Here is a 12,407-nt window from a genome sequence, read left to right on the forward strand (position 1 = left end):
ATAATTAAGTTGACCGGATTAAGGCAGGAATTGAGGTTAATCAGCAGCAGGATATGTTGATAAGAATTAAGCCACAAAGACAGAAATTATTCAAAACCTCTCCTGATCAGAAGGTCCCATAACACATCAATCCTCGGGAATGAGGTCAAACAGTTTGGATTTTCCTGTGCTCAGATCCATTAAATATGGGGCTTCGACAGAAGCAGCACAGAGTTGCTGTAACCAGGAGCGTGCACGCACAATACGATGAGAGATGAAATGACAAAATAAATAGTGTCCTTCAGCCTCACAGAGAATTTGTTTGTGCACCAAAAGACAGCTTTGAAACAGCAGTTTCTTAAAGACTTGACGCGTTAAAATAGCAGATTTTTTATCTCTCTTCTGTCTGAGGCCTTTGTACTATACTATGTTTGTTGTTCTGTCTTTTCCCTTTTCAAAAATCCTCTTTTTCGCTAGCCAATTTGGCCTTTGGTAAGAGCCCAACCGTTTTATATGCGTTTTTTTTTAGTGTGAAAACAAAACTGTGGCAGCAGCTGTAGGGTAGGAACACGTCTGTCTGGCGTAACACTTCTATATGAGCATAAGTCGGATGTAAATATTGCCACAAGGTCGGTTTGATTCAGGGAAGCCGTAGTCTCTGTAAATGAATTTTCAAAAATAACAGGAAACTGTCACCATTCTTTTTTTTACCATTTCATTGCAGAGATCATAAAAGGGAAATGTTCTGCTGCAGAGCTTTGTCAAGACAATATGAATGCACAAAAAAACCCATTACTTATTCATAAGTAGAAGTTGGAACATTGGAAAGATTTTAGATTCTGCAGCTATCTCATCATCTGTCTCACCGGACAAGCTTTTTGATGACAGGATGCAAGAGGACAAGATTCTTTTTACAAGCAGCAGTGGGTATAGTGTTTTCTTTGTCTGTCTGTCTCTCTGCCTGTGTGTCTGTCCTTTCTTTCACATCCTAATAACCAAACTCTCATGTTCAATATGACATCATTAATCATTATGCATTTGTTAACACATCTCCACAAATTGGTCCGCGTGGATCACTAGGGTATAATTAAAAATAAAAAATATGGATTCTCATTAGGAAGCTGGTTACTCTGCTTTTAACAGCATGTGCACAGGTTTAATTGAAGGTTCTGTACATTAATCAGTGGCACACCACTTAAGAGCAGTACACTGATTAATATGAGAGAAGAGATGTATATCATTATGTTACTGCAAGTGTATTTTACTGTAAATAAACCTGAAAGTGACATAAATGACATAATATAACTGATATCAGAACAAAGAAACAGGATTTATATCAAAAATGTGGATTCTTTTTTTACGGTTGGAAGTTTTCTCTTTTTTGCCTTTTTTTGTCTTGCTATTAAACTATTGCTCGCAGCTGTATTCATAAACTTAGCTTTGACAAAGAAGACAATCTTCACACCTTGGACTTATATTTCAACTCCTAACTTTTTGTGTATTCACATATGCCTGTTTCTTAAATTAAAATTAAAATTTTCAGTTTTATGGTCATGTTTTTTTTTATGTTTTGTGAAGGATTGCCCGCACAAACATTCTCTTAGTTGCTTTCACTACATTTTGATATAAGTTGTGTTGCATGCACTGGATTGAGATATGATGCGTATTCATAAAATGTTGCTAATATTTATGTAGAATCTTTACAGAAATGGTTATTTATCTACATGTGACTCTGCGATGGAATGGCGACCTGTCGCTGCGTTGTTTTTCGCATGCAGAGAGGTGGGATGACCTCCAACAGATCCCAGTTAATCTAGGGCGTCCAAAGTCGGTCCTCGAGGGGCCACTGTCCTGCATGTTTTAGATCGAATTAATGGTTGCCATCAGCTTGTCCTTAATGGAGCTTTGAAGGAGGGAAACATCTAAAACCTGCAGGACACCGACCTTTGAGGACAGACCTTGGACACACCTGGTCTAAACTGTAAGAAGTGGGTATGATGGATGGATGGATGGATGGATGGATGGATGGATGGATGGATGGATGGATGGATGGATGGATGGATGGATGGATGGATGGATGGATGGATGGATGGATGGATGGATGGATGGATGGATGGATGGATGGATGGATGGATGGATGGATGCTGGTTTCATCTTTACAGCTCAACATATAAACATACTCACGACTTTCAGTTGTTTTAAATTCTCTTTTCTTTCATTTTTACACATCTTCCAAAGTTTAAACTCTTGCTCTTGTTTACCCTGTTGGGAAACACACTTTTGCATATTCAGCTCAAACCAAGAAATGCCTGCTGCTTAATTTGCTCCAGAAGATTGTCGAGTCACTGTCCTCTTTAGACGACAACACATCGTTCTCCACTAAGGTCCCACGTTTCTTTCAGAAGCTGTTTGTCACAGTTGTGTTTGTTACAACTGTGTTTGTGTCACATCTGCACCTTTCCTGTACAATAAACGGCTCAGATCCTGATGTGTGTCACATTAAATATTCAATGCAATTTAATATTCAATGCAAGGCGTTTCTAAGCTCTGAAAATCATAACATCTACTAATGTACCCATCTCAAACATCTGTGTGTGTGTGTGTCTGTGGGTGTGTGTGTGTATATATATATATATATATATATATATATATATATATATATATATATATATATATATATATATATATACTTTGTATATATATATATGTATGTGTACATATGTATGTGTGTATCCAGATGCATTTCTTTACAGCATCTTCTTGTTTTCAGCAACATGGAGATTCATAGCAAGCGTGTGTTTTGAAGTAAGTGCATTTACTTTAAATATTGTATGATAAAACCAGTCTGCTAAATGTTTAACTTTTTAAAACTCTCTTTAAAACTCTTTAAAAAACAGTCCACATCAAAAGTAAGAACTTGACTCTTTGGTTATCTTGACTTGTGAGGAATATTTTAACATATTTGTAAGATAACTCTTCCATGAAAATCATTCAATTTCATGAGCCTTCAAATATTTTTTGAAACTTTTAAATAAGAAAATGACATTTCAAAATGTCATTTTTTAAATACTTGAAGTCTTTCTTTCTTCAATACTGAGCAAGAATAAAAGGAAAAAGATTTCTATCACCAGTGAGCATTTTTTTCCTACCACAACTAAAAGTTAAATAGCATCTTCTTACTAATCCGTGATGCTGATTCTTTGTTATCATAATTCTCAAAGTCTTGTCTGCTTCTGTTACAGCAAAAGTAACACAAAGCATCTTCTTCGGTAGTGGATCCGCCAAGTTTTAAAACATAACTAAACATAACAAATGCAGCTTCAACCGATACAGGGAGTGGGAGGTTAATAACAGATTGTCGTAAGTAACACTGAAGATTTAACACCTGTGCCCGACAATCAAATTGTTAAGAAACTCAAAGAAACTGAATTAGGGCAGCCTGATTACCAACGAGACAGCTAGCAATTAATCTGACATCAGCTTTTGTTACATTACGCCCAAAATGTATATGCATCACGTGTGTGCGTGGGATGCAAATATGAATGCCTTATTAATGCAAATTCCATCAGTTCCTTTGCTGAAGTACCACTATGAATAATACACAAAAATGACTGAATTTACCTCAATAAAACATACTACAGTCCCATCATATGTTGGGAATTCCTCCACTATGAAATGTAAGAAAGCAACAGTGACCTTAAAGCACCTTTGGTATGCCAGACTGGATTTGAGAGCGTTACTGTACAATGGCACGACCCTTGTGCAGATGCCATGCCGGGATTGCACCGCAGCGATTGTGCTGCTCGCTGGCATTGTGATTTGTCAGCTAACATCAATCCTGCTTTGAGCTGCAATGATCTGTGTGACCAAACGATGAGTGTACGGGGACAGCAGTGTGGTTACGCAACACTGCTGCTTGCAGAAGTGTCATCCTGAACTTCTCTCAAACGGCGAGAAAGACACATAATGTTAATTAGAAAGAAAACAGAGCCGTTTATCCCAGCATGTTCATCCCGCACCAGCTTTCTAAAAATAGTCTTGGCTTTTATACGGAGGGGATATTTTAATTGTGACAGCATGTGCTTTAAATAACTGTAGTTTCCCATTTGCAAAACGCTTCTGTGTATTAAACTTTCCAGATGAATTGGCAAGCTACCACGATAATTATGATAGATGTCTTCATGAGTTTGATCATATTTCTTTGAATAAAATACATTTTCTGTCATCATACATTATAAGGTGAAACATCAAGACAAAAATAATGATAGTCTTATATTTGTTTGCCTGTCCAAAAAAAAAAAAGTGAAAAAAAACAATTTTCCTCAATTTTTTACGAGGACAAAAGATACAATCATAATCCAATAGCAGACAAATCCACTGTGTTCTGCAGGTGAAGAGGTTTATCCCTGATGAATGAACAACCAGGCAGTAAAGCTCGAAGTTCAGTTCCCTTTAAATGTATCAATACTGGCTGAGACGGGTGGCGAATGCAAACACTACCTATCAGTCTTCTCCCTGGAGCAGTTGCTTAAGCGCCATGTGTGTGTGTGGAATCTTAAAGGCAGGGATCCACACACACCGCTCAATGCCGCTGAGGAGGTCAGGAGAGGAAGTGTCTCCGAGGGAGTAACACAGAAACACTCAGGACGCAGGCAGGGGTCAGTTCGACATGACTCAACACGTGAAATACCTCTTGAATCCATACCTCTTCCCCCCCTGTCTCTTGAACATCAAAGAGACATCTCTTTTAAGGCTTCTTTTTCTACTGTGGCTGTGCAGCTGAGGGTTTTGAGGATTATGACACTGGGATTTGTCTGTTTACACATTTAATTAAGGAATTAATGCAGGCAGGCAGCAGTGGTCACCTCTATGTGGTGATAACTTAAGAAATGTTGATGCAAGTTTATAAACCACATTGAGGCTGAGCTGGATTAGCTGCCAGGCAGAGAAAAGCAGAAGAATAGACATGCAAATAAATCAGGGATTACTGGGACAGCATTCACTCGCCATGCGGATCCTGTATCAAATGGTGAATACTAGTTAAAAATAGATTTAAAAAAAAATACAACGTTTTAGCCTAATGAGTGTTCCCATTTTACTTGCATATTTCTTGGAGCTTGTTGTGTTAATACTAAACAATTAATATCCATCTGTAAAACGAGATGAAACGGTATTGTTAGTGGGCTTAATGGTCTAATTTAAGATGAAAACGCTTTCATTCTACAAAAGCAAAGCAGGGAGTCCCATATTCTTGAATGCGCCGGTTCTTCATCTCGTTAACCTGAAAGCATAATGTCCGTTTTGTCCTAAGATGGAGACAGGATTCTGGCTGTCCACTGAGCTCAATTGAAGTCCAAAGAAAATGGTGCTAAATGAGAAATTAAATCATCTGAACTTCAAAAGCACACATCCTGCACAGGCATAAGTGTGAAATCTGTAGCTGCAGGGATGGTGCTGACTTGAAAGTGGCCAAATGTGAATTCCCCTTTGTAGTTCTGCAGATAGGAGGAGAATATCAGGGAAGTTTTTCCTGACTTTTCTCAGTGTTATCAATGGGATTTTTTGAGGGCATTGTATGTCTTTTTGTTTTGTCTTTGATGTCTGTGCAAGTTAACAATTTGATACATATTGTGTTGAGTTGACAGAATATAAAAGTAGCTATCCTTTAGTATATTATCTCATGTCTTCAACTGCATATCCAGATACTATTTCACATGTATACCTATGTGAATAAGATTCAAATGTTGTTTCACAGGACCTAGAAATGAGAGAACTATTTCATTAAAAAAATGTCTTAGTGGTGAGCGCCCTCTGCTGGCAGGATTTTAGAATAGCACAGAGCCCCTTCTTGAATTTCCTGTCACATTTCATCCTCATCAGAGCAGAGAAAGAGCGGCCTCCTCCTGGAGATCAGGAAGCCCTCCTACACAGGAGGAAAGATATCGATTTTTCTCTCCCTCTCTCTCTCTCTCTCTCTCTCCCTTCCTCTTTTTCTTCTACACAAACCACATTCCAGGTACTCTGTATCCACAATGTCCAAACTGCTCAATACAGGTGACAACTCAACAAGATGCCAAATAGAAATAATAGAATCATGCATTCATTTTTTTTCACTATCAACAAAGAGGGTTTTTATCTGAACTGAAAACAAAGCAATCAATGGTTTTAAACTTTATAACATTTATTTATTACATTTATAAAAAATGTGATTAACTGTTAAGAATGCCTGTTGTATCTGAAGGTTATTGCTGCATTTTTTGTCCTTCGGTTTTTTCGATTTATTTTGGACACTGTCTGCTGGAGACACCTTGAAGCCTATTTTATTTCCTGACATGAGGAGAGGGCTGGAGAGATTCAAGCACCAACAGAATTTTTAAGGAACACAAAGAAAAAGTTAAGAAGAAGGAAAAGAAGTACTGAAGGAGAATATTACACATGATATCAAAAGGTCCTCTATTATTCATTCCCAAGAGCTTTACGAGAATTAAACTTTATCCCCGAATGTTAATGCACCAGCACATGATACCATGGGATAGATACTTAGCAATAGATTTTGTGGGTACTGGGTTTTGGTGGCTGATATCTCAGACCTTGAGCCATTGAACATTATTTTCACAAGTGCAGTCGTCCCACAAAATGAATAAATGAAAAAAAAAAAAAAAACACGGTGTACATTTGCCAGCTTTTAGTTATAAAACCAGATCCGTCCAGCAACGCTTTATTATCCTTTGGCTGTTTTTTTTTTTAAAGCAGAAAAGCAAGAATATCTTTTGAATAAACTGCTGCTGAATTCGGCCGTGACAGTTTTCCTCCACCTCACAAAAGTACCTATGAAAACAGCAATGTTACCTCTGCGAGCAGCCCTGTAATCACATCAGTTAAAGCTCCAATGACAGAAACGTAACCTCCAGATCAAAGTCGTCCGTCCTGCAGCTCAGAGGAGCCCACACAGCTGCTACTGGGATCTGTGGTTTTCCAGAGTGAGAGGACGTTTCCCAGCATCAGTGGGGCTTTTAGCAGTCTCACACCTGAAATCACAGGACACCTTCACTCCACTTACTCCTATTTTTAGAGATGCTCTGCTGCATCAACATCATAGTGCATGATCTATTACTTATCCATATGAAATAAAAGGCTGTACAAAATTAAAGAGGGTTGTTATTTTGCAGGAAACAACTGTGCAGAAGCTGAAAACCACAAGTTCTGAGTTCATTGTAAATTTCCCTATTTTGTTTCAATGATTATTAATTTAAAATGTTTTGTAAATCTTTCAAAAATGTTAACTTCTGATTTTATTAGAACTTGATTCAGACAGCATCCTGCAAGTGCTCGTCTTTCAAGCGCTGATGTGTTTTTTGTTCTTCAAAAGGTTTGTTGTTAATCATTTAAATGCAAAATAACAATTGTATCACAGAAGCTTTAGAAATAGGCTGCAAATCAAACTACTTTTTTTTTATAGATCTGTACCACTTTGATCAGGATACATGAGTAACTTCCTCTCAGAATATGAACTCCTGCCTTCAGGTGGAGGATCTGGAGCCAGCAGAAACAAACTGCTTTAAGCGCTCCTTCATCCCCTCTATAACACTCTGGAACAACAAACTCGGTCTTAACTTCATTATTACCATTTATTGCATCAGATTTTTGGCTTTTATGCACTTTTTACTTATTTATGGACTATTTTATTAGTCTTTTGTCACCCTATAAGCCTTATACGGCACAACTTTAGCCTGAATGTCCAGTGTGAGTCTATGTTTAGCACTTTTAAGTCAAAAACAAATTCCCTTCAGGACAATATAGTTGATCTCATCCCATCTTAAACCCTCTGTGCTGTTTTTGATTGAAGATGTTAAAAATAGAAGCCAGTGCAAGTTATTTTGGTTTCAATTAGACACCTGGTTCTTTCATGTAATTTATAATACTTTTCATCGAGTTTGATAATGACTGTTATTAGTTACGAACGGAGGAAAAATAAAGGCAAGGTGAAATCTCCCTGTGCTGTCGTCACTTGTCAAAGATGCACTGAACTCTTGAAATACTAAAGTCGACTGCTCTGAAAGTTAAAGACAAAACCAGGAAATTCAAAAAGAAAAAGAAAAAAAAACTGTAAAACAGATTAATTTATTTGGACAGTGAAGAGTCCCAATCATTATTCATCAGTTCATTTCCTCAACAGTGACATACCGGTACATTTTTCAAGACACGGTATAAAAAAAAAAAAGAGGAAAAAAAAATATATATGGAGATATATATATACACATACATATTTATATACTTTAACAGTCTCCCAAATGGACCTTTACAATAATTTACAAACTAGAAATATCCCAGGAGCCTAAAAGCCGTCATCAGTTTTATTAACTGCAGTTTTCTGAGGTTTTTTCAGCTCTTGGAGGTCTAAGAGTCGTTACAGACTGTCGTAGATTTTGCAGTGCAGATATGCCAGCTTCTCCGCCCTGCTCTTCCTGAGCATCGGGTACCACTCCCGATGGCTCAGCTCCACCACCCTGAAGCCTGCTATCTTCAAGTGTCTTCTCTTCAAAGCGTGAAGTCCCAGCAGCTGCTCCGAATGGGTGCAATAGTGGTTCCTATTCGAGACCTGGATGGCGATTTTGCCGGAGCACTTGGAGTCCTGGCGGGTTGGGGCTAGGGTGCTAGGTCTGGTAACAGTTTCTGAGATCCCCCTGGTCATGTCCAGCACCGATTCAAACACCCTCTCATCTACATCTGCCGGTAATCTACGAAGAGATGCTGGCTTAACTTTAGACGATGATGAATTCGTGGGGGTTTTTGAATTTATTAACTGTGTTATAAGTTCGTCAGTGATAGATACTCCTGCATTTAATCTCTCCCAGCCCAGTGGAGAAGGAACTGTGGTTGAACCTTGCTGTGAAGATGCAGGGTTCACAGGAACGGGCTGCCCAGAGGAGTCCAGGTGTACCTCCAGGTCAATGGAGCGAGTGTACGGCAGGATCATTCGTTTACACACAAACTCCTCTCCTCCAAGCAGATCATGTAGAGCAGATTCTGCCTCTAGCACCTCTGGCTTCTGGCAAACATCGGATAGCACAAACTTGGACAGCATATCTGTCACCTCTTCCTTAAATTCACAGTTTAACCGTGGGCCGGTCCACCGGGGCAACTCCAGGGCCACAACACCATCTAAAGTAAACAAGTCCTTTTTCAGCTCCAACTGTTTCTTTTTTAGCACATGGCTGACAAATTCTGGACTCAAGGCCAAAGCAATTAGATCCTCGGGGAACTGAGCGACAAAAGCCAAGCCCAGAAGACCGGTAAGCAGGTGCTCTGGGTACCGCTGGAACTCAGCCTTCCTCTGCCTCAGGGACTCTGTGAGGCTCGGGTAGAAACCTGGACTCTGACCCGGGAGAAACCCTAATGTGCCGTAAGCCCACAGGAGTTTGCACGAATCTTTACTCCGGCAGTGTGGCACGAGCAAGGGAACTCTCTCGGCCACAGCGGTGAGAATGTCATCGTTGCGGTAATGAAGGGCCGAACAAGTCAATGCCACGTGCATCAGCCCTTGGACGCCCATCCCGGGAGCCCGTCGGGGAACCTCCCGTGCCATGGCCTCCAGCCACGCTCTGTGATACAGATAACTGAAACGCAGGTACTTCTGCACATTCACCATTGCAAAGTCACTCATTTCTGTCACACAAGAGAGCCCCCTGTCGACGATGCGGGTCACTGCGTCCTCAGAAATTGACGTTTGGGACTTGAAGAGCCCCAGGCAGACTACGCCAACCTCCTCGGGGTGCAGGTGTTGTAAATGACGCATAAGAAGATGCTCTAAAGGACGGATCAAGTCTTTTGGGCATTGCCTACCTTCACCCACTATGTACAACAACTGCACCAGCTCGGGGACCCCCATCTGTCCCAGATGCAGCTGGACCGCGTTACAGAGGTGCTGCAAGAACTGTGGCACCTGCCTCCCGATACAGCGCCACAAGTCGGCGGCTAACAGCAACTCGTGTAGGTTCATCTGGTCGGCCCGGCGACTCAGCTCAGCTTCATACACCTCCAGCACAGTGTGGGAGGATGGCACGTCCAGCCACACAAATGACTGCAGCACCTCCAGCAGCTGGTGATTAGTCAAGAGGCGCCGGTGTTCCACGGAATAACGAAGCAGCATGATGAAGCGTTGGTCGCTTCTCAGGAGCGGCACCTTGTCTGGATGCAGCCCGCTGAGTTCCAAGAGGAACTGGGATACGTCGGACGGCTTCATCCTGCCCTTTAAAAGGGAAACTTTTTGGAGTACCGGCAACATTTCTACCCACTCGACTGGCTGAGGCCGCTGGGCGAGGTCAAGGGTCATGGAGGCATACTCTGGCCTGCATTTATGGAAGGCACGCAGATCTACTTTAACATCCGGTGGCACTGTCTTTCTGCGGTAAGATGACGCTGAGGGGGTGTCAGCTTCAGGGTCTTTGTTAAAAGCTAAGTCGAGAAGTGTGTTTTTGGAGCTTGAGAGATTTCGCGAGCAGCTCACACTGTAGCGGTTACTCTGTTGCCAGAAGGTCGGTGCATGAGCAGAGAGACACTGTTCATCTTCATCATTATCCGTCTGACTGCGAGAGTTCACAGGGTTGCACACAGAGTGACGATATGATGAGGGGTTGTAATGCAGCCTGTATCCTCCTTGAAAAGGGACTTCATTGTTTTGCAACCATCGTTTCTTCTCCTCCAGATGATCAGTGTCATCCTCTGGTTTGACGGGCATGTGTTGAGACTGGGCAAAACCTTTTCTCCAGCCTGGGAGGCAGCTCAGCCTGGGAACCCGCCGACATAGCACGCAGGCTGCCATCAGGGAGCCACACTGAGAAAACAGAGAAGAATTTGAGAGGAAAAAAGGATAAACATCAACTGAACATTCATATCATGTGGTACAAGGTTATAAACTGGGTCTAAATTATTTGGTAAGCACATTATAAGTGGAAATCTAAACTAATTCAATGAAAGCCATAGCTGTTCTTGCAATACTTCACTCGAATACTGATATTTGTGAAGAGTCTATAATCTTATAATTGCAGAAATGTCATTCACAGACACGGAACTGGGCTGGACAAGGAACATAAAGTCAGTTTAATGTCTCTGCGTGATATAAGTCGCCATGTCTACTCCAAGATAAGATACCATGACTAGTATTTAACATATTCTTGCACTAGTTTGACTCACCTTTCACGCTTCAACGTGAAGCGAGGTAAAAAACCAAACAAACAGTAAAGCCTCATGGAAGCGCACGTCCCATCCATCAGTGCGGTTAGACTGTAACACCGGAACTCGAGCAAGTTGACTTTCAAAATAAGAGATTTAGCGCTGTAAACAAGTGAATACATCGTGTTCGCGAATGGCACGGAATGCAGTCCTCCATAATATTACATTTGATTATATTCTGTGTATTATATAATTGAATTAATGATGTAAAATGATCGCTTTGGATTAGGCATTTTAATTATCTGAGTTATTGTGGCAGGGTGGGAATTCCGGAGAGAACAACTGAACGGCGTTTGACCTATGGCAGCTGAAAACGGACAAAAATGATCAGGTCGAAACTCAAATTTAGTTTGAAAAATGATCTAACCGTTGTCTAATTATGTACATTTTCACTATTAAATTCATTTTATTCAAAAATAATTTCTATTTCAGCCATATGAATTCAGACCATATCAAACATACTTTGACATTTAAAAGAGACAAAATTCGTACTTGAATAGGACATAATGCTATAACAGTTTCTCAATAATAATAATAATAATAATATAGAACTATAGAATTTTTTTTCTAGAAAAAGAAGTAAACGATATGATATTTGAAATCACATAAATTGACTAATACAAAAATTGATAATCTAAATTTGCAAATATTTTATGAATCATTTTAATTTATCTTGTTAATGTTAAAATCAAATTCAGAGACAATATTTGTTTCAAAAACAAATTAAGGAAAAAAAGAAAGACGACATCTATGTGTTTGTTGTCCTGTTTTGAAGATTACGGAAATTTGGTAAAGTTCTGCACGATTAATTTTCAGTTCACCAAACTGTATCAGATCAGTCACGGTCTATTTTTCTTTTCATCCAAACATTTAACTTAATGGATAATTATTATTATTTTTTTCAAGGTAGTTCAATTGTTCCATAATTAAAATATCAATGCCATAACTTAGAAAACAGCTAAACTTAACATAAAAACTTAACATAACTTCTATTCTGCTGTTCCAATTTCAGGGTCTTGTTAAAATATTAGTTACAATTGTGGTTCTTAGTTATAATCATAATAATAATAATAATTTTGTGAATGATCCAGCACTGTTAAGCACTGTGGGGCACTGTAGTCAGAAATGTCACACAGCAATAATTTAGTAACATATTTTAATCAAAATGCATTACTACATGTACTTTTGTTTCATCA

At 39.7% G+C, this 12,407-nt stretch overlaps 1 protein-coding gene across 1 annotated transcript; it reads right to left on the reverse strand.

The window, feature by feature from the left end:
- Positions 1-8,218: 8,218 nt before the first annotated feature.
- LOC133446426 (FAST kinase domain-containing protein 5, mitochondrial) lies at positions 8,219-11,277 on the reverse strand. Its single transcript, XM_061724448.1, has 2 exons — positions 11,173-11,277; positions 8,219-10,813 (listed from the first exon to the last, which is right to left on the reverse strand). Exon 2 carries the CDS (start codon positions 10,799-10,801, stop codon positions 8,387-8,389), a length of 2,415 nt encoding a protein of 804 aa, XP_061580432.1. The 5' UTR covers positions 10,802-10,813; positions 11,173-11,277; the 3' UTR covers positions 8,219-8,386.
- Between the last annotated feature and the right edge of the window lie 1,130 nt (positions 11,278-12,407).

This window comes from Cololabis saira, chromosome 6, assembly GCF_033807715.1.
Source record: "Cololabis saira isolate AMF1-May2022 chromosome 6, fColSai1.1, whole genome shotgun sequence".
Lineage (NCBI taxonomy): Eukaryota > Metazoa > Chordata > Actinopteri > Beloniformes > Belonidae > Cololabis > Cololabis saira.

Bases quoted from the DNA above. Each gene is read 5' to 3' on its own strand.
- LOC133446426 (XM_061724448.1), bottom strand. From the start codon at position 10,801: ATGGCAGCCTGCGTGCTATGTCGGCGGGTTCCCAGGCTGAGCTGCCTC.